The sequence below is a fragment of the Fomitopsis serialis genome (assembly GCF_022376445.1).
Source record: "Fomitopsis serialis strain Sig1Antser10 chromosome Unknown B0H18scaffold_19, whole genome shotgun sequence".
NCBI classification, from domain to species: Eukaryota; Fungi; Basidiomycota; class Agaricomycetes; order Polyporales; family Fomitopsidaceae; genus Fomitopsis; species Fomitopsis serialis.
In genome coordinates, this window is record NW_025954979.1 from 90,160 (window position 1) to 113,757 (window position 23,598).

General features: G+C 55.9%; 9 protein-coding genes across 9 annotated transcripts; 4 read left to right on the forward strand and 5 right to left on the reverse strand.

Annotated features, from left to right (window-relative positions):
• Positions 1-18: 18 nt before the first annotated feature.
• B0H18DRAFT_1117245 (tubulin binding cofactor A-domain-containing protein) lies at positions 19-518 on the reverse strand (the record flags this gene model as incomplete). The annotated part of the gene is made up of 4 exons (XM_048033546.1): positions 19-102; positions 154-240; positions 302-407; positions 460-518. 4 exons carry the CDS (start codon positions 516-518, stop codon positions 19-21), a joined length of 336 nt encoding a protein of 111 aa, XP_047895513.1.
• A 3,115-nt stretch (positions 519-3,633) lies between these two features.
• Positions 3,634-4,589, reverse strand: B0H18DRAFT_953425 (uncharacterized protein; the record flags this gene model as incomplete). The annotated part of the gene is made up of 3 exons (XM_048042189.1): positions 3,634-3,824; positions 3,879-4,442; positions 4,496-4,589. The coding sequence occupies 3 exons, from the start codon at positions 4,587-4,589 to the stop codon at positions 3,634-3,636; spliced, it is 849 nt and encodes a 282-aa protein (XP_047895514.1).
• Positions 4,590-4,946: 357 nt separating this feature from the next.
• Positions 4,947-5,985, forward strand: B0H18DRAFT_171569 (uncharacterized protein). The gene has a single exon (XM_048036956.1). The coding sequence runs from the start codon at positions 5,052-5,054 to the stop codon at positions 5,937-5,939; it is 888 nt and encodes a 295-aa protein (XP_047895515.1). The 5' UTR covers positions 4,947-5,051; the 3' UTR covers positions 5,940-5,985.
• A 92-nt stretch (positions 5,986-6,077) lies between these two features.
• On the reverse strand, positions 6,078-7,870 carry B0H18DRAFT_995756 (uncharacterized protein). Its single transcript, XM_048045357.1, has 9 exons — positions 7,647-7,870; positions 7,555-7,585; positions 7,463-7,498; positions 7,339-7,409; positions 7,220-7,289; positions 7,044-7,144; positions 6,590-6,758; positions 6,439-6,514; positions 6,078-6,380 (listed from the first exon to the last, which is right to left on the reverse strand). The coding sequence occupies exons 1-9, from the start codon at positions 7,649-7,651 to the stop codon at positions 6,361-6,363; spliced, it is 579 nt and encodes a 192-aa protein (XP_047895516.1). The 5' UTR covers positions 7,652-7,870; the 3' UTR covers positions 6,078-6,360.
• A 3,645-nt stretch (positions 7,871-11,515) lies between these two features.
• Positions 11,516-14,430, reverse strand: B0H18DRAFT_1084052 (uncharacterized protein; the record flags this gene model as incomplete). The annotated part of the gene is made up of 12 exons (XM_048031740.1): positions 11,516-11,641; positions 11,671-11,786; positions 11,845-12,204; positions 12,357-12,401; positions 12,499-12,661; positions 13,225-13,333; positions 13,378-13,548; positions 13,601-13,662; positions 13,714-13,784; positions 13,848-13,987; positions 14,052-14,180; positions 14,306-14,430. The coding sequence occupies 12 exons, from the start codon at positions 14,428-14,430 to the stop codon at positions 11,516-11,518; spliced, it is 1,617 nt and encodes a 538-aa protein (XP_047895517.1).
• B0H18DRAFT_1084053 (NADH-ubiquinone oxidoreductase) lies at positions 14,402-16,617 on the forward strand (the record flags this gene model as incomplete). The annotated part of the gene is made up of 11 exons (XM_048031741.1): positions 14,402-14,467; positions 14,797-14,951; positions 15,062-15,140; positions 15,199-15,276; positions 15,325-15,463; positions 15,512-15,903; positions 15,954-16,052; positions 16,109-16,219; positions 16,279-16,450; positions 16,508-16,515; positions 16,567-16,617. The coding sequence occupies 11 exons, from the start codon at positions 14,402-14,404 to the stop codon at positions 16,615-16,617; spliced, it is 1,350 nt and encodes a 449-aa protein (XP_047895518.1).
• A 972-nt stretch (positions 16,618-17,589) lies between these two features.
• B0H18DRAFT_995798 (uncharacterized protein) lies at positions 17,590-19,219 on the forward strand. The gene is made up of 9 exons (XM_048045358.1): positions 17,590-17,669; positions 17,719-17,839; positions 17,878-17,957; positions 18,095-18,282; positions 18,308-18,457; positions 18,513-18,545; positions 18,615-18,709; positions 18,762-18,846; positions 18,906-19,219. The coding sequence occupies exons 2-9, from the start codon at positions 17,787-17,789 to the stop codon at positions 18,978-18,980; spliced, it is 759 nt and encodes a 252-aa protein (XP_047895519.1). The 5' UTR covers positions 17,590-17,669; positions 17,719-17,786; the 3' UTR covers positions 18,981-19,219.
• A 96-nt stretch (positions 19,220-19,315) lies between these two features.
• Positions 19,316-20,256, forward strand: B0H18DRAFT_1117253 (uncharacterized protein; the record flags this gene model as incomplete). The annotated part of the gene is made up of 5 exons (XM_048033547.1): positions 19,316-19,372; positions 19,433-19,543; positions 19,613-20,020; positions 20,091-20,174; positions 20,230-20,256. The coding sequence occupies 5 exons, from the start codon at positions 19,316-19,318 to the stop codon at positions 20,254-20,256; spliced, it is 687 nt and encodes a 228-aa protein (XP_047895520.1).
• A 610-nt stretch (positions 20,257-20,866) lies between these two features.
• On the reverse strand, positions 20,867-23,476 carry B0H18DRAFT_873777 (uncharacterized protein; the record flags this gene model as incomplete). Its single annotated transcript, XM_048040314.1, is given in 12 exon segments — positions 20,867-21,055; positions 21,107-21,251; positions 21,270-21,406; positions 21,460-21,513; positions 21,556-21,735; positions 21,792-22,224; positions 22,300-22,354; positions 22,415-22,558; positions 22,611-22,786; positions 22,845-22,975; positions 23,037-23,189; positions 23,243-23,476. 12 exon segments carry the CDS (start codon positions 23,474-23,476, stop codon positions 20,867-20,869), a joined length of 2,031 nt encoding a protein of 676 aa, XP_047895521.1.
• Between the last annotated feature and the right edge of the window lie 122 nt (positions 23,477-23,598).

Sequence of the window (23,598 nt, forward strand, 5' to 3'; positions counted from 1 at the left end):
CGGTATCTTATTAGCGTCTCAGATGCTGACTGTCTCAAGAGTCTCCTGGGCAGCAATGAGCTCAGGGTCTGCGTGCAGTTCTGGCACCTTCTCCGCTGCTACCTGCAGAGTCGTGTCAATAACCGTGGCGACCACTCACAACGACACACTCACCGTCACCTCGCGCAGGTCCTGGACGGTAGTTCCGAGCCGGTTGGATGTGTCGTGGATCATCCTCTGCGACTCTTCGAGCATTCGCCTCTGGGTGAATGGCGAACACGTTGGGACGTTTGGGGGGCAACTCATGAGGACGTCCACGTACCGTGTTCTTGATATCCCAATCTTCTGCATTGTCCGCGATGAATTTGTTTAACTTACGCGTGAGGTCCTCTTCTTCCTTCTGATAGGACTTGTGCTCTTTGTACAACCTGCAGCGATGATGTCAGACTGCGTCCCGTGTTGGCAGCAGAGGGAACAGACCGTTTAGCAGAGCCAGTCTTGATCTTGAGTTGACGACGGAGTGCTGCAACGTCGCTCATGGTAGGGTAAGAGACTTGGATGATCCGACTTGTGGTGGCAATGAGTAGCTTTATTTAAGTACAAGCTGGCCTGGGCAGATCATGATCGATGGCGTGTAAGTAGTGCGTCAATTGTTTCCGAGTGTAGTACTACTTTAGGCAGGTCGGTGCGAAGGCCACCAGCCCAGGCTCCGAAAGCCATCCAGAATGTTCTCGTTCATACATGTCGCTGGAGGGCCACATCCGAAGTAAAAACTGATATTAAACGCTTGAACATACTAGTGTATGTGGAATCATGCCAGCCAATGAACACTGCAGGACTTGGCCCACAACTGGTCGCCGAGCGAGCGCTTATTGACTATGTACTTGTACTTAGCGTACCCCTATGCTAGGTCTTATTCAGTATTTACTGGAGTGCTCGATCGTCTGCAAGGACAACCACCCATCCTGATTCCTCAAGGCCTCACCGGCACCATCTACTGAACGCCAGAGGTGCGCTCCGACGGCATTGTTGCTCTGTTGTGATCTCTGTCGTCCGCTCGCTTTCGAAGAAGGTCTTACAATCACTGGCACCATGGACTCGGGATCGCGCAAGTCCCAGTCGAACATCAACCTATATTATAGCGGCCAGCTGGAATGCGACCTCCGTAATGCATTACTGAAGTGGCGAGACGAGGAGACTGAGAGTTGCTACGGTGCCGCTGGTCCAATGTATCGTCGATTGCGCTCATGCCGGCAAGCTCTCGACGCTGGACGACTTCAAGCGCGAAGTCGCATCAACAAAGGATTGGGCGGAACGGTATGCCGAATATGTCCTTCAGATGGTACACGAGGTGTACCCTCTGCCACCAGAAGAGGCTGGCATGGCCGGTACGGGGAATGTGGAAGTGCAGGAAGCAGGCGATGACGAGGTGTCAAGCGATGACCTACGAGAACCCAAGCGCAAGGCAAAACAACCTGTGACCGGTGCAAGCAGATCGGCCATAACAGTGCAGTCAATCGTCTTGATAGTGCCGTGACATCTACTCACTTCATGAGAAAGGCCGTGATAGGAACTGCCCTGCGCTGGCGCAAAGCGCGAATACAGGTGCAGTCGTGGCAAGCCCAGTTGGTGTGGCAGATGACGCCGTCGCGACTGTGATGCAAAGCAAGCAATAGTGACTTATGTGAATTGGTACGTGCAGATCACTCAAGTATCGAGGTTACCATCCTCAAGGCCTCACCATTAGTTTCTTCCTCAGCAGGGGCCGCTCCACTGACTCGGAGGAGATCGTGTCGATTGTTTCCGAGTGTAGTACCGCTTTAGGCAGGTCAGTGCGAAGGCCACATTTGCCTTTCAGTCAACCCAATTTTAGGCGTGGCACGACTCACAACTCTAGTGGTTCGCGGGAGCGTGGTGGTTGTACACGCCGGTCGATCAGGAGAGAGCGAAGCACGCCTCTTTACACATCTGATGAAGCCTACAGACGGTGCCAATACCCACGCCGGCACCGCACCGACGGACTTATTCTAGCTTAGATTGCAGTGATACCGATGTTGGGGGTTCACTCGCACGCAAGGGACGTTCGGGCGTAGAGCTCATATCATTGTCATCAGTACAAACGAGGATCGCGTACTGGTCGTAACTAGACTGGTCAACAAATGCAAGGGATACATCCGGACCATGCCCCAGAACGAGCTAGCGAGCTGCGAGAATGATGGGTAGCAAAAAAAGGATCGACAAGGTAACTCGAGCTGCGTGGGGCATGGTACAGCGGGCAATAGTACTAGGACTACGTACAGCACTGGCATGGGTGACAGTTCCGGGGCATGAGTTGAGGCGTAAGATGATACAGTCGTGAGTCTAGTCGAGTCGAGTCAGTCAGTGTCTGCGCAGAAGCTCAAGGCCTGCAAGCAGGCCGAGCAGCGCGCGGACGAGCAGACGGACGGCGCTCCAACAACATCAGCTGCGCACGGTGCATCGACGACATCCATAGCCGCGTTCGCCACGCTCTATCTCACCGTCGCGCATGAACTAGCACGCGTGAAGGGAGAACTGAGCAGGCAGAAGGTAGCGAGGACGAAGGCGGACGCGATGCGCGCAGGAGTTGATAGTGCGGACGGACGAGAGAAACGATGTATCATCACTTGACGTCCCCATCCTTGCCGTGTCTTCCCTGGCTGGTTGCCGTCAGCTGTACTGGGAGCAGCGAGTCAGTCGCGGTGCGCATGGACCAGGCGGCACGCGAGGACTTGTCGAGGAAGGTGCCAATAGCCAAGGTGAGAAAACGGAATAGAGGACGGGGGAGATGCGGCTCAGCGAGAGCGGCGACGGTGATCAAGCGCCGTCACTTCCGCAAGTAGCAAGGATAGGAGGTATGGCGTATGGCGGAGTGGGTAGCCCTTAGACGAGGACTGCGGCGTAATCGAGGTCGTAATCGTTCGAAAGTCGGGGGAAATGCGTAAATGAGAGCGTGTTGACATCCAGGAGCCAATGTGTCGGCACGCCGCTGGCGAGGCACGGAACCACAGCTAAGTGGTCGTCGCCATCAGCCAACAAGCGCAGGGCGGGACTGAGTCGGATGAGCGGTAGGGGACAACGACAACGAAAAACAAGAAAGCGCACACAGCAGGGCGAGGCACTGCGCATCACTGGGGACACGACCAATGCGCCTCGAGCTCTCCGCCGCGGTCTTGCGTCAGTGTCGTGTCGCGCCTCCGCATCGAACCCAACTGCGGGCGCCGTCTTCGTGGGTGAATCGTGTCGATCTCGTGGGGCTCGGCCGCCGGGCATTCCAAGAACTAGTTGTCGAACAGGCGTGCGTCGCCGACGCAGAGGCCGACCTAGCTTCGTCTCGTCGTGAGCGCCACTCGAAAGGGGTAAACGTGGACGGGTCATGAAGGCGTAACGATGCGGGGGATGGTGGTGATAATAATGCGGGGTGAAGATGCCGGTATGAAGGGAATAAAAATGGGTAAAAATGCAATGTGGGATATGCATGAAATAGTCCATGGTTGTCGTAAGCACCCTGCAGGCCTGGCAGGAGCGTCTCCAGTCTCATGATATCATCGTATACACGTTAGAATAGTCCATGTCTGCAGTTGCTCGCACGTCCGGACGCGCTTGACGAGCTTTTGCGGCGAGTCGTCGAGACGCTCAGTATACCGGCGCCGAGGACTGCTGAGCGGCGGCGACGGCGGAAGCGGCTGCGGCGTGACGCTGCTCAGCGGTGCCGAGCATGAGCGCCTCGTTGACGTGTCGGAGACGGGCGGTCTCGGCCTCGGCTGCCTGCAATCTCGTCTGCAACTGCTGCTGGGTCATCTCGAGGTAGCGAATGTGTGTGGTCGCTGCCAAAGTCATTAATTATCATGAAATACAGGGACAATGAGAAGGCCGCTTACCGCGATCCAGCAGGGAGACCTTGCTCGACTTCTGGTTAGACACCGGCAGAGCGTCCTTGAGACGGCGATAGCCGTCACGGAGCTCATCGCGCCTCCGCTGCTCCGACTCGATGCGCTGACGACGGATCTCCTCGCGACGCATGTCGTTGTTCGCCAACGTACTCGTGGGGTTGAAATCAGCGTCGTCGTCGCTGTCAAACTCCTCGGAGCCCTTGCTCCGCTTCTTCTGCTGCTGCTGGCGCACAGATGTACGCGTCACAGGAGCAGCGAGTGGGTTGAAGCGGTGCGAGCGGGGAACAGCCGCCAAAGAACCAGGTGGGGCAGAAGGACCAGGCGAGTGCGTGCCACTGCCGCGGCGGCTCCGGCCAGAGGCGACACTGTCGGAGGACAGATCGCCGGTGCTGAGGTTCGAGAGGGCGCCGGGGTAGATGCCGGTGGGCGTGAACGGACGCGCGGGGGACCCAGTCGTGTAGGACGGGCTCGATGTGTACGTGTACTCGTTCAGACCGTTGGAGAGGTTAAGCGAGTTGAACCCCAGACGCGGCGAGCCACCGGCGGGCGGAACTGTCAATCAAAGTCAAAACCTGACAAACGCGCACTTTGACGGCACGACTTACGGCCCATGGCAGACACATTAAATGGCGAGTGCGGGTACTGGAGGTAGTCAAGACCCGACAGCGCGTCATAGTTGCCAAAGTTGGAGGTGTCCATGAAATCAGAGGGGTCCTAGAGTGGTCCATAGCGTGTTCGAGGGGCGCGGTCTCCATTGCAAACAGATGCGGACGTGAGCGAGAGTGTGCGAGTATCACAGATATTGCGGGGATGTGTACAGATGACGATGCAAATAAATGAGACTGAAATATGCCAGGTGCCTATTCGGGACCGCGCGGGAGACATGTCAGGTTATTGTATGCGGGTTGTGAGGACGTTACGTACGACGAGAGTACAACAAAAATGCCGGGTTGTACTGGATGCAGCGAGAACAAGAGGACAATAACTAAGAAAGGAACCGGCGGAGGGGGCGGCGGATGGCGGGACGGAGGGAGGGGATAAGGGACGAGAGGGAAGGCCAGGAGAGCTATATACCCCGAGACGGATATGCCGCCTCAGACGCTGCCTCGTGTGTGTGACGGGATGCGGTAACGCGTGACACACCGTGACGCGCCGCCGGAAATGCCTCCGCGCGTGACAGTAATGAAATGGTTCCGCGCCCAGTTGAAGCAGCGTTCTCACTCTCTGCCCTGGCCTGCGTCGGAGTCCTCCCCATCAGCCGACAGCGTCTCCTCGCCCTCCTGCCAATCCTCCACACGCTCAGCCTTCATTTCCCCGTCTCCCCGGCCCAGCGGTGTCCCACTCGCCACGCATTGCCTCCGCAAAGCATATCACCACCACCCTTCGCCCGGGTACCCCGCTTCTCGGTCCACTCCGCGAAGTTTTGCCTTTCGAACGCTGATCGTGGTCCTCTTCGTCCGTTCACACATCACACACAGCTCGTCTGGGTGGACACTCGACTCACCTAGCAGCATCGCCCTCCGGGATCCGGGTGCGCACGGACCTCTCCTGCTGGCCCACTCGCCACGTCGGGGGCCGCGCGCTATTACCCCCAATTTACGTACCCAGTCCCCGTACCGCCCCTCCATCGATCGCTGCTACCTTATCTTCATATCACCGCTTCCCTCCTCCCGCAAAGGCAGGCAAGGGCGTCGAGCCTCTATTCCGAACCCTCCCAGCCGCCCTTTCCCCAGGTGCGCCCATCTGCTCAGGTCAGCCAGACATCTCAGCGCTATCCCTTCTCAGGCGACCGCACCTACGCTGCCGAGCCATCGGCCAATCCTATCCACCCGTCCCCTCTTTAGCGACGCCTCATGGCCGCGAGCCAGCCCAGCGTTCACATCGTTGTTTTCATTTCCCTTTTGCCGGGCTGCGTCCCACTCCTCTTCTTTCGCCCTTCATTTGGCATCCTCATCTGGCTTTCCCGTTCCCTTCCAGACGACCTTCCTTCGCTGTTCCGATCAAATCCCCCATGTGCATCTATCCAACGCCTGTTGTCTTCTCGCCTAGAATAATACAATTCGGCAGAAAAGGAATATACGTCTCTTCCTCAGCCTGTGTCTTTATTCTTTCACATCGGACGGACCCAGGTTGCGGAACGTTCACGATAGTTGCTGTCGTAACTCCGTGTCACTTGACGGCCCAGGCTGAGCAGTAACGTTATATTGATTGTCCAGCGAGCGCCCCGCTTTCGCAGAGCGCGCGCTCAATCGAAAGGTAGACTGGAAGCATAGAATCACTAGGCACGGAGCGTCATAACGAGTCGTCAGATATAGCAATAAGTCAGGCGTAACGGGGTCGTAAGTCGTGACGGGTCGTGACGAGAGCAAAGCCGGAACCAAGTGCGACAAACAAAGGGTGAGCGAACAAAACAGAAGTGTTCGGGGTATGAAGTGAGTCCGCATCGGCGAGACACGCGCATTTCCGGCTCCTAGGCGTTGTAGTAGTATCCTGTGAAGTAGGTCCAGCTCAATCACAGGCAGCGGAGGCCGGGCGATGAAACACTGACCTCCGATCGAGGGCTTCATGCTGCTGTAATGCTCCAGCAACTTCTCGTACCTCCATGTCATGAAGAACATGTACAGCTATAGTGCGGGGTCCCAGCATTGACATCAGACACCTACGGCGGCGACTGAGATCTGTAAATTGGAGGCGCTTACCTGGAAGACAAAGTCCACGAGCAGGGCGATAATGAAGACGATCCAGAGCGTCGGGAAACCGGCAGTGCATATGACAGAGGGCATGGTACTTGAGCCGCCATACCCAGCTTCCTCTGATGCAGGCCAGATCTGCTGTCCATTGTCACACTCCCAGTTGATCTTCGCTTTCCTGTTTCATAACCACGTGAGTCAGAACCGACAACAACACGGACCTCGGCACGAAGAATCAGTAGTGGACACATCCAAGGAGCAGACAGTAATTCCAGTGTCTGTGTTTGCAATGTGCAAATTTCCCGGGAACGCGACCGTGGCGCTCGCTGTCGTCTGACGGAGTAAGAGGCCACCATTGCACTAGCTGTACTCGCGCACAAAAAAGGCCAACGGAATGTATGTTGAACAGATGCCACAGAGACGAAGCACCACCGACCCAGAATCAGAATAGGGAACAACGTACCCGCGTTGCAGTTCGACGATCATGATGATAGCGCGAACCAAGCTGATCACGATGAGAAAGGGCCAAATGAACTTGCACACGCGTGTCCAGATGTAGGATCTCTGTGAATCGCCCGCCGGGCCGCGTCAATTCATGTCGGAGAGTTGCTTGGTCGCGGAAGTCGCATAGTCACTCACGTTCGCAAGCGCAAGCACGTTGATGAGGGAGACAGCAGCGATTGCCATTGCGATGCCGCCGTAGATGGCCCTACAATATCGGTCAATCCTCGTCTCATAAGGACCACGGGGGAACGTACCATTCGGGATACGTGAAGAATATGTACATGCCCCACTCGAACATGAAGATTCCGCCTGCGATGCTATACAACTAAAGGGAACATGTTTCACTTTGGCCGCGGCACATACGAAAAAGGAACCCACCGTCATAATAACGCCCCAGGCCATAGCGCCATGACGCTGTTCGCGGAGTAGTCTCGATATCACGGTGACCACCCAGAAAGCTGAACACGTACCAAAGGCAGGACTAGCAGACAGTTATCACACCTTCACAGCAAGCAAAGACATGAGCCGAAGATGTCATACCGCAGCTCGAAGATCTGCTTACCACATAGCTGCAGATCAGAGTAGAGCGCAGGGGAAATAGAATGCGATGGGTCCGAGACGTCACTTGAATCACAACAGCGTTCTTGATGCCAGAGAGAAAGACGAGACAGTCCTTTGGGGAGCTTGGGTGTCGCGGCGGACCCTGGCGCTGCTGGAGCAAGTAACGAGAGGAGGAGGGATAGCCTGGGAGCTGGCTGTCGTCGCGGTGGGACGGATTGCCCTGCGAGGCACGTTCGCGGGCTTCGGGCGTGACCGTCTCCCGCGTGACCCTACGCGCCCTGTTGACGTCACGCTCAGTACGATCGCTTAGACGCCGGAGTCCGTGCGTTGGGCGCTAGCGGCTCTGCTATGCTGACCATCACTGCAGTGTGTCTTGCACTGGCACAGACTTGACAGAAGCTCCGGTTCCTGCAGCCACATATTGCTCGAGACCCGTCTTTGGAAGAGCCTTCGCTACGTAAGTCCTCATACAAGTCATACGACCATAACGGCTCATACATACGGCAGAGTTCAGTTGCTCCTGGGCTTCCCTTCACGCCGGAGTCGTGTTTACATTGCAGAGCAAATTCATTTCGCATAGGCAGTAGCTCACACAGTGCCCTCAGCGGGGATGCTACCCACAGTCAACTCACGACCTCGTGGCTACTCCCTTGGGTGACCGAATAAACCATACTGGTGCGTCCTAAGTACTGGGAGGCTGCGTCATGCGCAATCCCGGAGCTCTATGGTCACCTCCACAGCCATCCGTTTCAAAAACACATGGTTTGCGCAGAATTGCCGTCATTCCTGTGCCCCGGCCTGCAATGTCTGCAACTGCGATTACCCCATGTTCACTTCCTATGTGACGCGCGCACATACTCGTCTACGGCTTCTTGACGCTCCAGTCCCGGCCGCCACAAGGCCGTCGTCTATCAAAGTCAACAGAGTACGTATACGCTCTGCCCCCATGACCGTCAGGCGCTCTTTCTGGGAGTCCTGCACCGATAAGCCGGGTCTCTCGCGAGAGGGGATGGGAGAGACCAAGGATCCGGTGACTACGCCGACGGAAGTGGCGTCCGTGCATCTACTATCTGTTGCGCGCAGATAGCGGAGGTCGAGTTCCCCGGCGCAAAAGAGCAGCGGACCCCTCTTTCCGACCTGAGGTTCTAGTGGTTCCTTTCATCGTGCTTCGTCTTCGACGATCCGCCCGTATGGACAACTCACATTTCTCGAACCTTGATTAACTTTATCCCACTCTCATCTCAACCAAGGAGAGAGCCGAGGCCGGTTTGCCCGGGACTGCTCCCAGCTCTTTCTTGTACTGGCCAATGGTGCCATCGGCGGTGTAAGGCCCAGAAGCTATTCAGGGTGTACCACTCGTCTCACGCTCATTTCTCCCTCGGAAAACGGAAGCTTCTCCACGGGCCTCCTCAAATTTACCGGATCAATGAAATGAATGACTACTGACATTGTGATGTGCAGCGCGCCATTGCGAAACGCCGCCATGAATTTGTCTACTGCAGTTCCAGTCATTCAACGACTGTGCTCCTCGATCAGTCCCAACATACGCCCCACCTGTAATGCCCCGTGCTTTACTCAGCAGGCCTCTTCCTGCAACCCCGACGTGATCATCGGTGATGCATGCGCATGTTGTGTCTGCGTGTTCCTACAGCGGACATGGTCCAGGACGGGTGAGCGCCACGCTGTCTTTGGGCAGGTTTGTCCAGGTGTCTAGAAGTTCCACTGACACGTTCCTCCGGATACAGTCTACTGTTTTCATCTCAGGTGCCTAGACTCCTGAGCGATCGCGGTTCCTTATTTTGAGCCAAAGCCACTGTTTGACAGCCGCCGGTAGGAATGAACTGCTCTTGCAGACAGCACCCGGATGACCGTCGGCTGCTTCCTGCCTCTTCACTGTTTGCATCACACCCGAGCGCTGTGCTCGACCGATGTATTGCATCCATCTATCGAAGGTAGTTACTGAAGCCGGGGCCATAGAAGGAACATTGTCCAAATCCAAATGGTCAGACCAACTTGTGGAGCATAGGTGAGCGCGCGGTCTATGTTGTTGCTGCGTTGAACACCGGCTTACGCAGCAATTTTTGGTCCGCCTTACAACTTCCCCTAGCACAATAATCATGACAATGACGGTGAAGCTTGAAGTAGGACCCCCATCAGCATAAAACGTGTTGAACATGCGGTGCGCTACGGTCCCGCCGGGCTCTGTCACTTCAGCCCACAGGATCCGAAAAAGGCAGCTCAGGAAGGCATGGCGACACAGGACGCTACAGGACGCAGTGGGAGATCGCTCGATGCAGGCGCCAGCCTACGTAGTATCTTCCAGCGAGTTGGCTCAACACTGCCTAGACAGTGCCAGACTAACTCGGTGTAGCATGATGTTCGCAGACAGAACTTCCTCAGCAGCCCTGCATCAGCGGCGTTCCCGGAAGTAGTCGGAAGCCCGTGTTTCCCATAATGCCTCGCTGCACCTCTGGGCTAATGCCGTAGCAGGATGGAGCGGGATGCTAGGGCGGACTTCTAGCGTTACTCGGGCGACTCGTTGTACACGCCGACGAAATGGTTCAAGTTGTCCGCAGCATCCTGGTTTGTACGTCGCCGTACATACGTTATTGTATGGCGAGTTTTATTTCTTGCGCTGCTGTTCTGCGTTACCTGGCAGCGACCCCTGCTTTTGTCATCGACGATCTGCTAGCCCGGAGACGATCCTGAGCTTTAATGTTGTGCCACGGTACAGTATATTCTTACGACTGCTGTGGTCGATGTGCGGCCTCTCCGGGCCAAGGCCAGCACCCGGACCGCACCTGCATAGGTGTCCCTTCGATGTTGGAGATGAGCCAACGAGTCTGCACACGAGCCGGACGAACTCAATGTGTACGAGTGCCTGTATTGGCTAGCTCACAGGTCCATGGGTTCGACTTCTGTGGCGATCTACGCAAGGCTGTGGTCGACAACAAAATTAAATCGACGGAGCATTATCCTGAATCCGGACCGCCTAGACCGACACAAATCCAAGCCAGTGGATAGGCTTTGTCTCTATCCCGTCGACCTCTGAGCGGTCTGAGAAGCACGCCATAGCGCAAATGGTGTTTGTCTGCAGTATGGTGGTCGCATTCCCAAACCCAGTTGCTAATACAGATGTGGCTTCAGATAACTAAGACAGATTGTGAACATGGAGAATTGTGGCTACGGAGGCGATAGAGACCTTAATAACGTAGTTTCGTGTTCTACAAGAATGTTCGGTCCGAGAGAAGTGGTAGACGCGATACAGTGAGGGGAGGAGCGGACAGACTTGGGCCCGGCGTGCATTATGCCATACAATGTGCACTCACAACCAGGACCCGCGTCTGCTCATTGCTCAGCTTCAACATGCAGAGTGAATACGTGGTGGCAATGGAGGAGGGGTGCCCTCAGCCCATCGATCGACGAGCGGCAGAAGTTCCACAACCACTCCCACCTCGGATCGGATGGGCGAGTCACGGTGGGTCCGGTAGTACGATTCTTGCGATACACCAGCCTGCAGCGTCAAGCTACAGGACTCACGAGGGATGAAGTGGATCGAGGGCGATGGGGCAGGGGTAAGGGTGCAGGCTCCGGGCGCTGTGCATAGGCCCCCGCGCCACCGACTCGACCGACAGACCTCGGAATCGAAAGTTACCGGCCCTCCCGCGTCTTCTGGTCCAAGAATACTTGCCCCTGCCCAGAGGTGGCGTCGGGCACTCCGCTGAAGAATCAACACAGATCGCAGGAAGGATAGAAAGAGGCATTGGATAGACAGTGTAATTGGAGCGAGCTTGCGGCAAGATGAAGAAATGGAGATGGTGTCCGCAGGAGGGCGTTCGCCGCTATGGCACCGCCGTGGGTTGCTCAGGACTAGAATCCACCTTCCGAGGCTGATGGACTCGATTCCTCCGGTGGCTGTTGCCCAGCAACGGAGGTGAGTTGATGCTGCTGCGACTCCTCAGGCGGCGGAGACAGCGGTCGAGCGTCCACGTTGACCTGGCTGGCGAAGGACTACCGTTCCCGACGCCGAGCGAGATCTTCTCATTAAGAGTGCGCAATCGCACAACCTCGACCTCGACCTGCGCGAGACGGGATTGCAGTTGTCTGTTAGACTTCTCCAAGGAAACGATATGGTTGCAGGCTGCGTTTCACGACGACGATCAGCGGAGAATCCGTCCATGGATAAGTGTGAGACGTACCCCTTTCTAGGAGAGATACCTTGCTGCTCTTCTGGTTCGAGACCGGCAGCACTTCCTTCAGCCGAGCATAGCCATCCCGGAGCTCATCGCGCCGCCGCTGCTCAGCCTCTATCCTCTGCCTACGGGTAGCCTCCTTGCGCGTGTTCGCGAGCGACTCAGCCATTCCAACACCCATCCCGTCGTCGTCGTCAGAAATCGAACGACCTCGGCTTCGACGCCCCGCGGACGAACTCGTAGGCGATGGGGTCGGGTTGTACCGAAGCGGGTGTCTGTGTACGAGGGAGTTGGCGCGCGACGAAGATGGGGAACCTGTCGCGGAGCTGTGTCGCGAATGATGGTAGATCCCGTCCGCAGATGTGTCTGATCCCGAAACAGGGGGGAGAGAGGGTCGTACATATTGGGGGATGGCGGGGGAGGGGACCCAGAGAGCGGCATCACGCCATGTGGCGGCGACGCGGTATACACGGGGGCGGGATAGTGCGCCTGGGAAGGCATATGCATGTTTAGAGAACGTTGGTACTGTATGGCTTGCTGAAGGTCTGAATCGGACATCTGGCCTGTAAACGAGGCATGCAATGGCAAAGCAATGCCGCAGGCGGGCGTATCAGATCTACATTGCCCGCTGAGATGAAGACAAAGAGGCATTGCACCCACGCGGAGGAGGGCCAGGATGCACGACCTGATTGTATGGCATCTGGTGTTGTTGATACACGAGGTACTGGTCATCTTCTGACGCGTACATCGGGTACGCGGGGGGGAGGAAGTTTTGAGGCTCGTCCATGGGCTGCTGGTGGTGGGGATCCATGGTGGGTCGTGGCTGTCGTCGTGAGGCGTGGATAGACAGAGAGGGGGAATAAAAGAGAAAGAGAAGAAAAAGAGAAGAGGAAAGGTAGAAGAGGGGACGGAGGAGGAGACACAATGAGGACGACTCGAATCCCCAGTGGCGGATCCTCAATTACGTCCAGCGCAGAGCAATCAGACGCCCGTCCCCTTCCCGTCCCCCAGACGCCCGTCGTTCACTCGACCGATTGTTCTCGCTAAGTATTGTCCGCCGCGACGCCCGCTGCATGCAGGCTACCGGACGCAGAGCCCAAACACCGCGCACACACAAATTGTGCCCCCATTGTCCCCGTCGCTGCTCTTGTTCTCTGCCCGCCCCCGCAACCCCGTCGCGTTATCGTGCCATCGCCCCGGAAGACCCGGCAACGCAGCAACCGCCCTGGAAAGGCCCGCAACCCTCCCCCAAACGGGTTCCGTGGGCAGACACGCCGCGGCCTGCACATACGCCAAGGCGCTCAGCGCACTACCTAGTACATCACATAGATATGTCGAGCAAAGCACTAATGCACAGTGACATGCTGCCAACTACAGGCGAATGACTCCGTCAGCGCCCATCCCTGCCGGCTTCGTACTCTGCTCTTCCGCCGTTGGCTCCTCTTCGTCTTGTTCGTCCAGGAGCCTGGAGGTCCTGCCATCAGTCTGCCTTCCTCTTCCGCCAGTCCTCTGTAATCGCCCTGGGTTCGCCGCGTCCACCCCCTGCCCGGCGTGCCACGAGCTGGCTTGACTCTGTCAACGCAACCGCTGACAGACTCGAGAATGCCACCGAAGGACACGCGAGGGATCTGATCGAAGCCGCGTAACTCCAGCACGTAGCGGTTGTAGAACGTCCCGACGAGGATGTACAGCATGAAGAGCGTTCCCAGACTAACGGCGGATGAGACGATGTCAATCGTGGACATGGCGATTAGACACTCACATCGCCAATACGACGGTTACGAATCCCACTGCACCGGTCTTCTCGTGAGTGGGACAGGCTACCTAACGAGATGTTCAAACCCAGGCGGTCGAGCGATGCATAAGCAGACTTACATGTGTACGCCACTCGAGGAAGAAAGCGCAAGCATCGTTGTCACCGGTGGTAGTTGTGCAACCAGTTCCGGCTTGCCTTCGGTGACAGTTCAGCTCCGTGTTGCGACAGGTCTTCCCGAAGACTGTTCACGTACCAGCACCAAATACGGACGTATCGCACACGAAGCGAATGGCTGAGGAGGCGTACGTGCCTTGTGCACTCGCGCATTCTGACCCACCCGTCATGATTGACACTGGGTTTCCATTGAGGACCGCAAGGGAAGTGTTCGCATACCTGTCGGACGTAAGCGGGCGATGTCCCTGGAGATTGGAATACCCACCCTATCGAAAGCTACCACGTTCGTGCTGTACAATCCACCGACATCTTCGGGCCTGTCAACTTTGAGTGCCCACCTCTCCGATAGAATGGCTTGCAGACATTGATGACGAACTTCACGCCAGTACGCGAATCGAATTCATAGTCCTTACTGTATGGCTGCCGTCAGTCAGCTTGGACCCTACCGACAATCAATAGCGGCACGAAGAGAATCCCGGTGCATAAGGACTTATTGGGGAATGGGGGAAGGGTGAGACCAAGAAGACTGGCACGTACTTTGCGCTGAGGGAACTCAGGTCGTAATAGTTATCGCCGTCGCGCGCTGTGCAAGGCCCGTCCTCTGCCATTACTGGCACTAGCACCAACGCAATAATGCCGAAGAGACCAAGCGGCGATCGCATCGTGTCGGCTTTTCGTCAAGAAGAGGATGCTGGTACGGTAAGTGCTTAAAGCTTCATTAGCAATGGCAGTGCAGAAGGCCACGAAGCTCAGGACTGGGCGGGTCGGGCGTTCAGTAAGACTCCATCACGGGACCGTGGACGCGCTAGCCGGATTAGGGTCATGACACACTGGCGAATGAGACGGTCCCGTTTGGCACCGACAGACCGACGTACCGACAACCTCGACGACGGAGAGCTTGCGCACGGCAACGATGGCCTCCACACTCCTTCGCCGCCAGCTGGCGCAGGCGGCCAGGCTGTCTCCGCGCTCGTCGCCTCGTCTTCGATCTTGAGCAGCCGACACCTCTCGACCGCGCCCGTCTGCAGGCTCAGCCGCACGCCGACCCTACTGCGTCCGCACAGACTACGGGGGCCAGGACGGTTTTCGATACACACACTGTGGAGGATTTGCAGGGTATGCATGCGGCGGATATTTGGCAGAGTCGGGACTCGGAAAGATGCTCAGATGAGGCATTTCACCGGTGAGTTCAGGTTGCATGGTGCTGCCGTAGCCTTCACTGACATGAACTGTAGTGAACTTCGGGTATGTCTCAGTGCGCCTAGTAGGTTTGCATTGCTGACGGTATGACAGACCGCAGCATCCTGCTGCTCACGGTGTGCTTCGCTTGATTCTGGAGTTGAATGGAGAGGAGGTGTTGCGTGCGGATCCTGTGAGTGAAGCTACCAGCCCGCCGTCGTTACTTGACTCAACGGGTATACGAAATGAAGCATATCGGTCTTCTGCACAGAGGGACCGAAAAGTTGATTGAATACAAGACGTACATGCAAGCATTGCCTACTTCGATCGTCTCGACTACGTCTCGATGAGTGAGTCGGCTTCAGTGACATGGTCAGGACTGGGTGTTAATATCATTAACAGTGACAAATGAGCTCTGCTACTCGCTTGCCGTTGAGAAGCTGCTCAACATTGAAGTTCCAGAGCGCGCAAAGTGGATCCGTACACTATTCGGCGAGCTTACCCGTGTTTTGAACCGTGAGCATTGATACCCCTCTCGGTCCCCATGAGATTCACACCTGTCAGATTTGATGGCCGTCCTGACGCACGCTATGGATGTCGGTGCCCTGACGCCCTTCCTCTGGGGTTTCGAGGAGCGTGAAAAGCTCATGGAGTTCTATGAACGCGTCTCCGGTGCACGCCTACATGCCGCATATGTCCGCCCGGGTGGTGTCGCCTTCGATCTCCCTCACGGCCTTCTGAACGACATCTTCATGTGGGCAACACAGTTTAGCTCCCGTGTAGACGAGATCGAGGAGGTTGTCACTGGCAACCGTATCTGGAAGGAGCGGACAATTGACATTGGGAAAATCACTGCTAAGGAGGCGTTGGATTACGGCTTCAGTGGTGTCATGCTTCGCGGTAGCGGCGTGCCCTGGGATATTCGTAAGGTCGCCCCATATGACAAGTACGACGAGGTGCGTAGACGTATTACTCACCTTCGCAAGGAGGCTCACGAAGCGAGTAGGTCGAGTTCGACGTTCCTGTGGGGAAGAACGGAGATTGCTACGATCGGTACCTTTGCCGTGTTCAGGAATTCCGAGAGTCCCTGCGGATCATTGACCAGGCAAGTCCGCGTGTGAACGCCTCCTACCCCTAAAGCTTACCATGCGGCTCTTCCAGTGTCTCAACAAGATGCCTACCGGTGCTGTCAAGGTCGATGACTACAAGATCGCCACGCCCCCGCGTGCGTCCATGAAGGAGAGCATGGAGTCGCTTATCCACCACTTCAAGGTTCGTCCGCGTGCATGGGAGCCTGCAGGGCTGTTCTGATGTTCTTTGACTTTCGACAGCTCTTCAGTGAGGGTTACTCCGTCCCGCCAGGCGAGACCTACTCTGCGATTGAGGCGCCAAAGGGCGAGATGGGTGTGTACCTTGTTTCCGACGGCTCCAACCGCCCATACCGCTGCAAGATTCGCGCGCCCGGGTTCGCGCACCTTGCCGGTGCGGACATGATGATGAGACGTAAGTCGCTGACTTTGTTCTTGGTTATGTTTGTTACTGACTACTCTCCCTGTATAGATGTAAGGGTTCTGTCTACACGAAGCTTACAAGCAATCTGACTCCATTACTTTCAACAGCACATGCTTGCCGATGTGGTGGCTATTATTGGTACAATGGTGAGAGATTGATAACTCTATCACTGACATCTTATACTCAACGTCTCCACGCAGGATCTTGTGTTTGGGTATGTCTTCTTTTGCCTGGGACTACAGCGTCTTCGATCTCAACTGACCAATCATTCACCTCGTATGACAGAGAGGTCGATCGGTAGTATAGTGTATCATCGAATAACACTTGTTTTAGATGGCGACCATTCCTGGCTTGACAAAGTGTGATATCGCGTACCCCGTGTCTAAATGCCCACCAGCGATCCAGGTCGTTGCTTTAGGTCGTTGCTTTCTAAACGATGACCAACGGGTGCCGATCTTCCTTGCTGACGTGTACTACGAAGTTAGGTAGCTCGTCGGCGAGCTGCCGTTTCAGATGGTCGGCCAAGACGGGCAAAAAGCCGCGCTCGGTGTTCGTGTGTCCACCTGCGTACCGACGGGGCTTAGTATTGAGGTCCGCGGAGATCGAGGGCACTTACAGAGTATGACGTTGTGACCAGTTCCGAGTGCGGCGAGGATTCGTGGTGCACCATCTCGCCGGTGAAATAGACATCAGCGTCCACCCCAGGAGGACTGATCCACCGGACCCAGCGCACACTGCGACTGAGCGTACGGTCGTGAGGTCGCGGCGGCGGCGTACCCTACTTGAACTGAGGTAGCAAAGTCGCTTAACACGTTGTGCAGGACAGTATGAGCGGACGGCGTACTGTGCTCGAGTTTGAGGTGGGCTTTGACGCGCCGCTGCAGCTCGTTCATGCTCACAGGCTCGGGGAACGTGATGATCCGGCCAAGAGCACCAAGGCCCTCCTTGTCCTCTCCGATGTAGCTGATGTGTCTGTTTGGGGGCGTCTGATCGTTTAGACCCAGGCAAAGCCAGTCGTTGATGCCGCCGAGAACGAGTCCAGGGCTGTGTGCGGAGAGTATATGGAGATACCGCGGATGCACAGCGTAGTAGGACGCTGCAGGGGGTTCGAGAGCGTCAGGACTTCAGGGGGTGGAAGATGGTAGGGTGATAGGAGACTATGAAAGAAGTGGGTGAGTTGAGGGCTTCGATGACCACGGCTGGTGTAAGGCTACGGTGTGCTCAGCGACGTGAACTCCAGAGGGATATCTTTGTCATACTCAACGGTAAGGAGGACGCGGTTTGCTTGCGGACGCGTAACGGGAGACTCTAATGGGGGACTAAGCCGATGCTTGATGCCCACCCAACGGACGCTCTCACCCAGGAGCAACCAACCTGGGAGTCTGTTAGAGCATTCTCGTGAGACATGTGAAAGGGAGAGGCAACGTTGTCCCATTTCTCTGCAAGGCGCACTGGGGCAATGCGCTCGAGAGCTGCACAGATAGTCTTCACAATGCCAGTGGACATTCCTGACGATGTGGGCCGATGTTCAACACGACTGCAATTAAACGGCTGGCAGACTCACCGTTGTACGACGTCTACACGATCACCAATGATTCGTCGGTTCCGCCGGAGACAGCTAACACTAGTACTGAGTACCTACTCGTGGCGTTCCGATCCAGATATCTGATGGGATGATCCTACAGGTTGTGCGGACCGATGCGTCCAGGAATTTCTGCGCCAAGTCCTTTAGATTTGAACGCACTTTCATTAGCGGGGGGTTCGAAAGACAATTCACCGTATCGCCGTTCAAATGGGTCGCCAAGGGCATGCCTGACTCTGAGGTCGGTCGTACGGTATGAAATCCAGGAAAGGCAAGTCGGGGCTCCACGTGAACGTAGCGGGCTGCTATGTCAGCGGCGCCGTCGAAGAATACAGGTGCGGGCTCAGGCTGACACAACCATGCTCCCCCGACTATATAGAGGCTTTGCGTCTCTCTTCTCCCCCCCATCCGATCCCGTAAGCATCCCCCATCACGGCTGCCCCATCCTCCTCCAACCCTTCTGCCCACCAGCGTAAGATCATGGCCGCCAAGGATCTCGTCGAGGTACGCAACTTAGTGCGGTTCTGTAACCCTAGTTCTTACGGATCCCCCAGTCTACCATCTCCGAACAAGATTGCGATCTTCTCCAAGAGCTACTGCCCGTACTGCAGGCGTGCCAAGACGCTGCTCACGTCCAAGTTCCCCAACACGGAGACCAAGATTTACGAGTGGGTACTCACAGCTCACGTTGAACGGGAACAAGCTCACAGCCGTGCACAGGCTTGACGAGATGAATGAAGGGAGCGAGATCCAGGAGTACCTCCTGGAAAGACAGGCCAGAAAACTGTCCCCAACATCTTCATCAGTGAGTTGTCCGTTGTGCCCGTCTGGACGTCTGCATGCTGACTATGAGGGATAGACCAGAAGCACGTCGGTGGCTGCGATGCTGTCGTCGGTCTGGACTCCAAGGGTCAGCTCGCCGGGCTCGTTGGGGCGTGAGCATGTTCGCTACGCGCATTTGTGCAGTGATGTCCTGAAGTGCCTGTGGATCCAGTAGTAGCGCGTCCTCGTCGAAACTGTAGTTGAATATAGCATTGTACAGTACGGATAATAATCTGGAGGTTGCAAGAGATGCGCCGTGTGTTCATAAGGTGTCATATTGCGCGCACGTCGCGGCGACACGCCCACGTGCTGGGAGTTTGTGAAGGCGCGTACCAGACGATCGGGACAAGCCTCGGTAGACGCGTTCCGCACGTCCTGGCTTTTTCAGTCGCAGCCCGCCAGAAGGGTCGAATTAGCGAAACTACGCTCAGATTAAGTGCTGTAGACGAGCAATGTCGACACAATCATTGCAAGAAGATCAGCTATTAGAGCTCCTTCTCCAGCTCAAGGTCAGTGGTATCCGTACTGTACCTCATCATTGCCTCTCAATTTTGTGTTCACATGGAAAGAAAACTACACCAGAGGAAGCGCGAACGATTCTGAGCAGCCAACCTCAGATTGCATATGCCCTAATGGCTGTGTTGGTGAACGTCAATGCGGTGAATATGGACGTCGTCCAGGTACGTGAAGACTGCAGAAGCCTCATCCGAGATCACCGAACGCTGGACTTACGATGTACTCCGTCGTAGAAAACCATTGCTGCGTACACTGCGACTGCTGGACCAGTGTCTACCTCACAACCTCATCCTGTCCCCGTCCCCGGCCCGTCAGCCCCGCCAATACCAGCCATTCCTCCTCACCTCGCTCAACCCCCACCTCGCGGAGGCACGCCCACGTTTTCTGCTCACCGCAGCGGTACCCCTACGTATCCGCAACCACAACGCGGTGCCACCCCTACGTACCCGCCGCAACAACCTGCTGGCTACCCTCCCTCATACTCGACCCCTCCACCTCAGCACGGCTATGGCGGCCCGCCGACTGCAGCCCAGATCCCTGGTCTCAGTTCATATCCACCGCAACCAGCACCGCCAGCGCCACCCCCGGCAGCGAAGTCTGCGCAGTCTGCTGCGAGTATCCTGGCCGCCGCCCTGCAGAAGGTGCCGGACGAGCAGAAGGCACGTTTCTTCTTCTGTCCCTGTCGTGGCTTGTGCTCATGTGCGATCATAGCCTCTTGTCATGCAAATCATTTCTATGACCCGGGAAGAGATCTTCGCGATGCCACCTACCGAACGCGACAACATCATTAAGCTGGTACGTCGGTTGTTTTGTTCCGTGTCAGCTATGTACTCACCCCTTCTGTCTGAAGAGGAGCACTCTCGGTCTCACGACATGACACGCTCCATCCAGCCTAAGGTTGTCTCTTCTTCATTGATAATTCGAGACGTACGGTACACCCGACCATTCCTGGCTGGTTCGCTGCGATGCTGCCGCGGCGGTGTCGCAAGCTCTGCACACGCATCATTCGTCCCGCTTCTTGCATCGTGGTGTCGCGCGAGTTGGTACAAGTATTCATATTATCCGAGTATGCATGCGTCTGTGAGTAGGAATTCTGTCATGGGGTGGCAAAGAGACTTGAACTATGTACTGGTCGCGCCCATGGTCTCTGTTGCACATCGTGCGCCCTTCGATGGAACCATCATCATAGCCGTCCGGGTAGGGAGCAACTGCCTCGCTTTCAGCAAGCTCCTGTGTCTTTCATAATCGGGGAGTCAAACAACGGTTGGGCGGTTTCGCATGTGAACTGCGCCAACTACGAGACGGACAAGAACAATGAGTACAACACACCGATTTGCGATCGGGTAGTCTGTGAAGTGGATGGTTCGATTCGAATAGATCCCGTACAGTGGTGTCAGTGTACAGGAGGGAGCTCAATACGCAACTACTCGTGGTTCCGTCAGTAGAGTCACAGTCCGCCTCACACAGCCTCGCCTCGCAGGAACGCCTTAGCTGTCTACGTCCATCAAGTCCTCTCTCGATTGAGGCGGCTCGACCGTCCCAGAAGACATGGTATACTCTGATGGTGCCTGCGAGCGATACGGGGAAGTGGGAGGTGAGTTGGGATCCTGGACTTGTGATGCCAGTTGCGTCGGGAGTTGCGAGAGGAATATCTCGTTGTTGTGCTTGACGCTGTTCTACCCGGCAACGTCAGCGCGACGGACGGGATTCATTAAAGGGACACTTACCTTGACGCCCTCGAGCCAGTGTGCCCGCACGTTCTCCTCTTCCTCTGACAGAGCGCGGCTGTAGACGAGGAAGTACGGGCCAGCGCCGAGGTGCAGACCCACGCAGTCGTTGAGGACCGTCTCCTCGGGCACCTGTTGATGACCCCTTGGTCAGTTGTAGAACGAAACACCAGAGTGGTGACGCACCTCAGTGACGAGGTAGTCTTGCGTTTTCCACCACGTCCCCTTTTCTTTGACATAGGAGTACAGGTGCTTCCTGCCGTACAAGCCATCATGGACTAGCACGACCCTGAGATCGTACTACATCATATTCAGCAACATGTTTCGTGTCGAAGGAAGGCAGCATCACGCACCCTGTGTTGTCGTAGTTCGGGTATATTGAACAGGTTCGCGCCTTCGTTTTCAACCTCGTAAGAGAGGCATCGATGCCTACTTGAAGGTGAGCAAACCCGGCGCGGGAGGGGACCGTAATCCTTACTCTGCAACTCGTTCTCGATGCGAGTGAGGATCTTTCGAAGCTTCAGAGCCATGTCTTGTATAGTGGTCTTCCGGATCGCGTCACCTGCGTCTTCAGCGACATTCTCGTAATAATGCAAGGATGACCGCAAGTCCGTCAGTGTATCCCTATCCTGTACGGGGTGTTTCTCAGTTCGAGGGACAATCAACTGAGGCACAACGGTCGTACCTTGTGACGAGTCAGGGCCAGCTTGTTCGCCGACAACTCCTCGATCTCTTTCGTGAGGCTTTGCTGCTTTTCCCGAAGCTTATTCCCCAGAGCCAGATTCTGGGCGAGGTACTGATCCAAATATACATGCTTCGGATACTTGAACGTCGTCCGCTCCGTCCTCGCACCGATCGACGTCTCGTACGAGGGCAGCATATTATCGCGCACGAGCTGGAAAGCGACGATATCCGATGGCTCGAAGATCACACGTTGCTTCGTCGCAGGAGTCACGGCCCCCGTAAGTCCCAATTCCGAGGACAAGCAAGTGACAAGGTCGTTGGCGTCTTCCGTCCCGCGCACATCGACTTTGACGACGGACAGGTCGTGCGCGCCGTCGAAGGGTACTTTGCTCAGGTCCTCGGTACTCACTCCGTAGCGGAAGTGAAACAGCCGGCTGAAAAAAAGGTGGAGGTGCATTGTCAATAGTGCCTACGCCGCCAAAAACCAGAGGACTCCCTACTCTGGCCACTCGGGCTCGTCCTGGACAGATGATTCAACTGTACGAGCGATCCTGCTATAGAACGCTAACAGAGAGATGGATTTGTAAGTCATTAACCAAGATAGCTTCCCTACGGTCGACATACCGAAGGTCGGGTCACCAGGGTGTTCGATGGGACTGCCCCAAGGTTCCGGGGAGAAGGCTTGTATGACACGGTCGGAGTTGAGCTCGCTGAGAAGGGCGATCTCCATATTTGCGAATATCTCCATCATGGACCATACTAGCAGATCTGCCTGGTGTCAGTTCGTCGGGGTCGATTATTTACTAGTATATACGTCTACCTGGGCCGGGTTCCTGGGGTGAGATTTCTGCATCTTCTTGCGTCCGGGTTTGTTTTTCGAAGTATATTTGACCCCAACGTGCAATCGCATGTCGAAGTTGCGGAACATAGTACAAGGATTGGAGGAGCAACCCTGCGTAGGCCATAGGCGAGCTCGTCGGACGGAGCGCCACAGGTCTGGCGACAAATGACTATGAGCAAGAGACACAAACGTACTGAACGATGGACAAAATACCTTTTGTCCCTTCGCAGTCTCTCTTCTAGTGGCAACTCGTCGTAGTGGTCTAGACTGGGCGCATCTTCCAAGCTTGCTGCGATCGCACGGCTCAAGGATTCGTCCTGCGGGTCTACCCCAGAAGTTGCCACCTATGTGGTCGCAGTTAAACATAGGTCCCCAAGTGTGAATAATTGACTCTTTGTCTCGTACATTAGAGGGAACGACGGCCCAGTTGGGATCTGGCGCCCTTTCGCTGGGTCCGAAATGCGCTCCTGTACCCTCAAGGGATGCCTGCAGTGCTCGAGAAAGCTCTTTATCCTCATCTTCCGCAGTCAGATCAATGACTGAGGTATCCTTTTCAGGCTTGGAAGCTCGTATATGATCCCTCAGTCCCACCGTTTGTACATGCTAATCACGGTAGACTTACGAGGAGGCGTGCGTGGTCCGACAGCTGGCCCACCCGCCCAAGATGTGTCCATAGTGCTGGCTACTTCTCCTAGATCACCCTCGAGCAAGGCACTGGCTGCCTTGTCCATATCGCCATTGTGTTTGCGCAAGACCTTGAGTGCGACGTCTACGGACACCGCGTCGCCCATCAGAGTCATGAGCATGTTGACGTCGTCCTGTTCTTTCTGTGTGGTTATCTGCATGTTCCTGTCTTGCTGGTATAGCGGATGGAAGAGTTCGCGCAGGAAGAAGAGCCAAGGTCTTGACTGTCTCTCATTGAATGGTAAGGTCGTTCGCTACCGCCTTCGGTATGCTCGATTGTGGG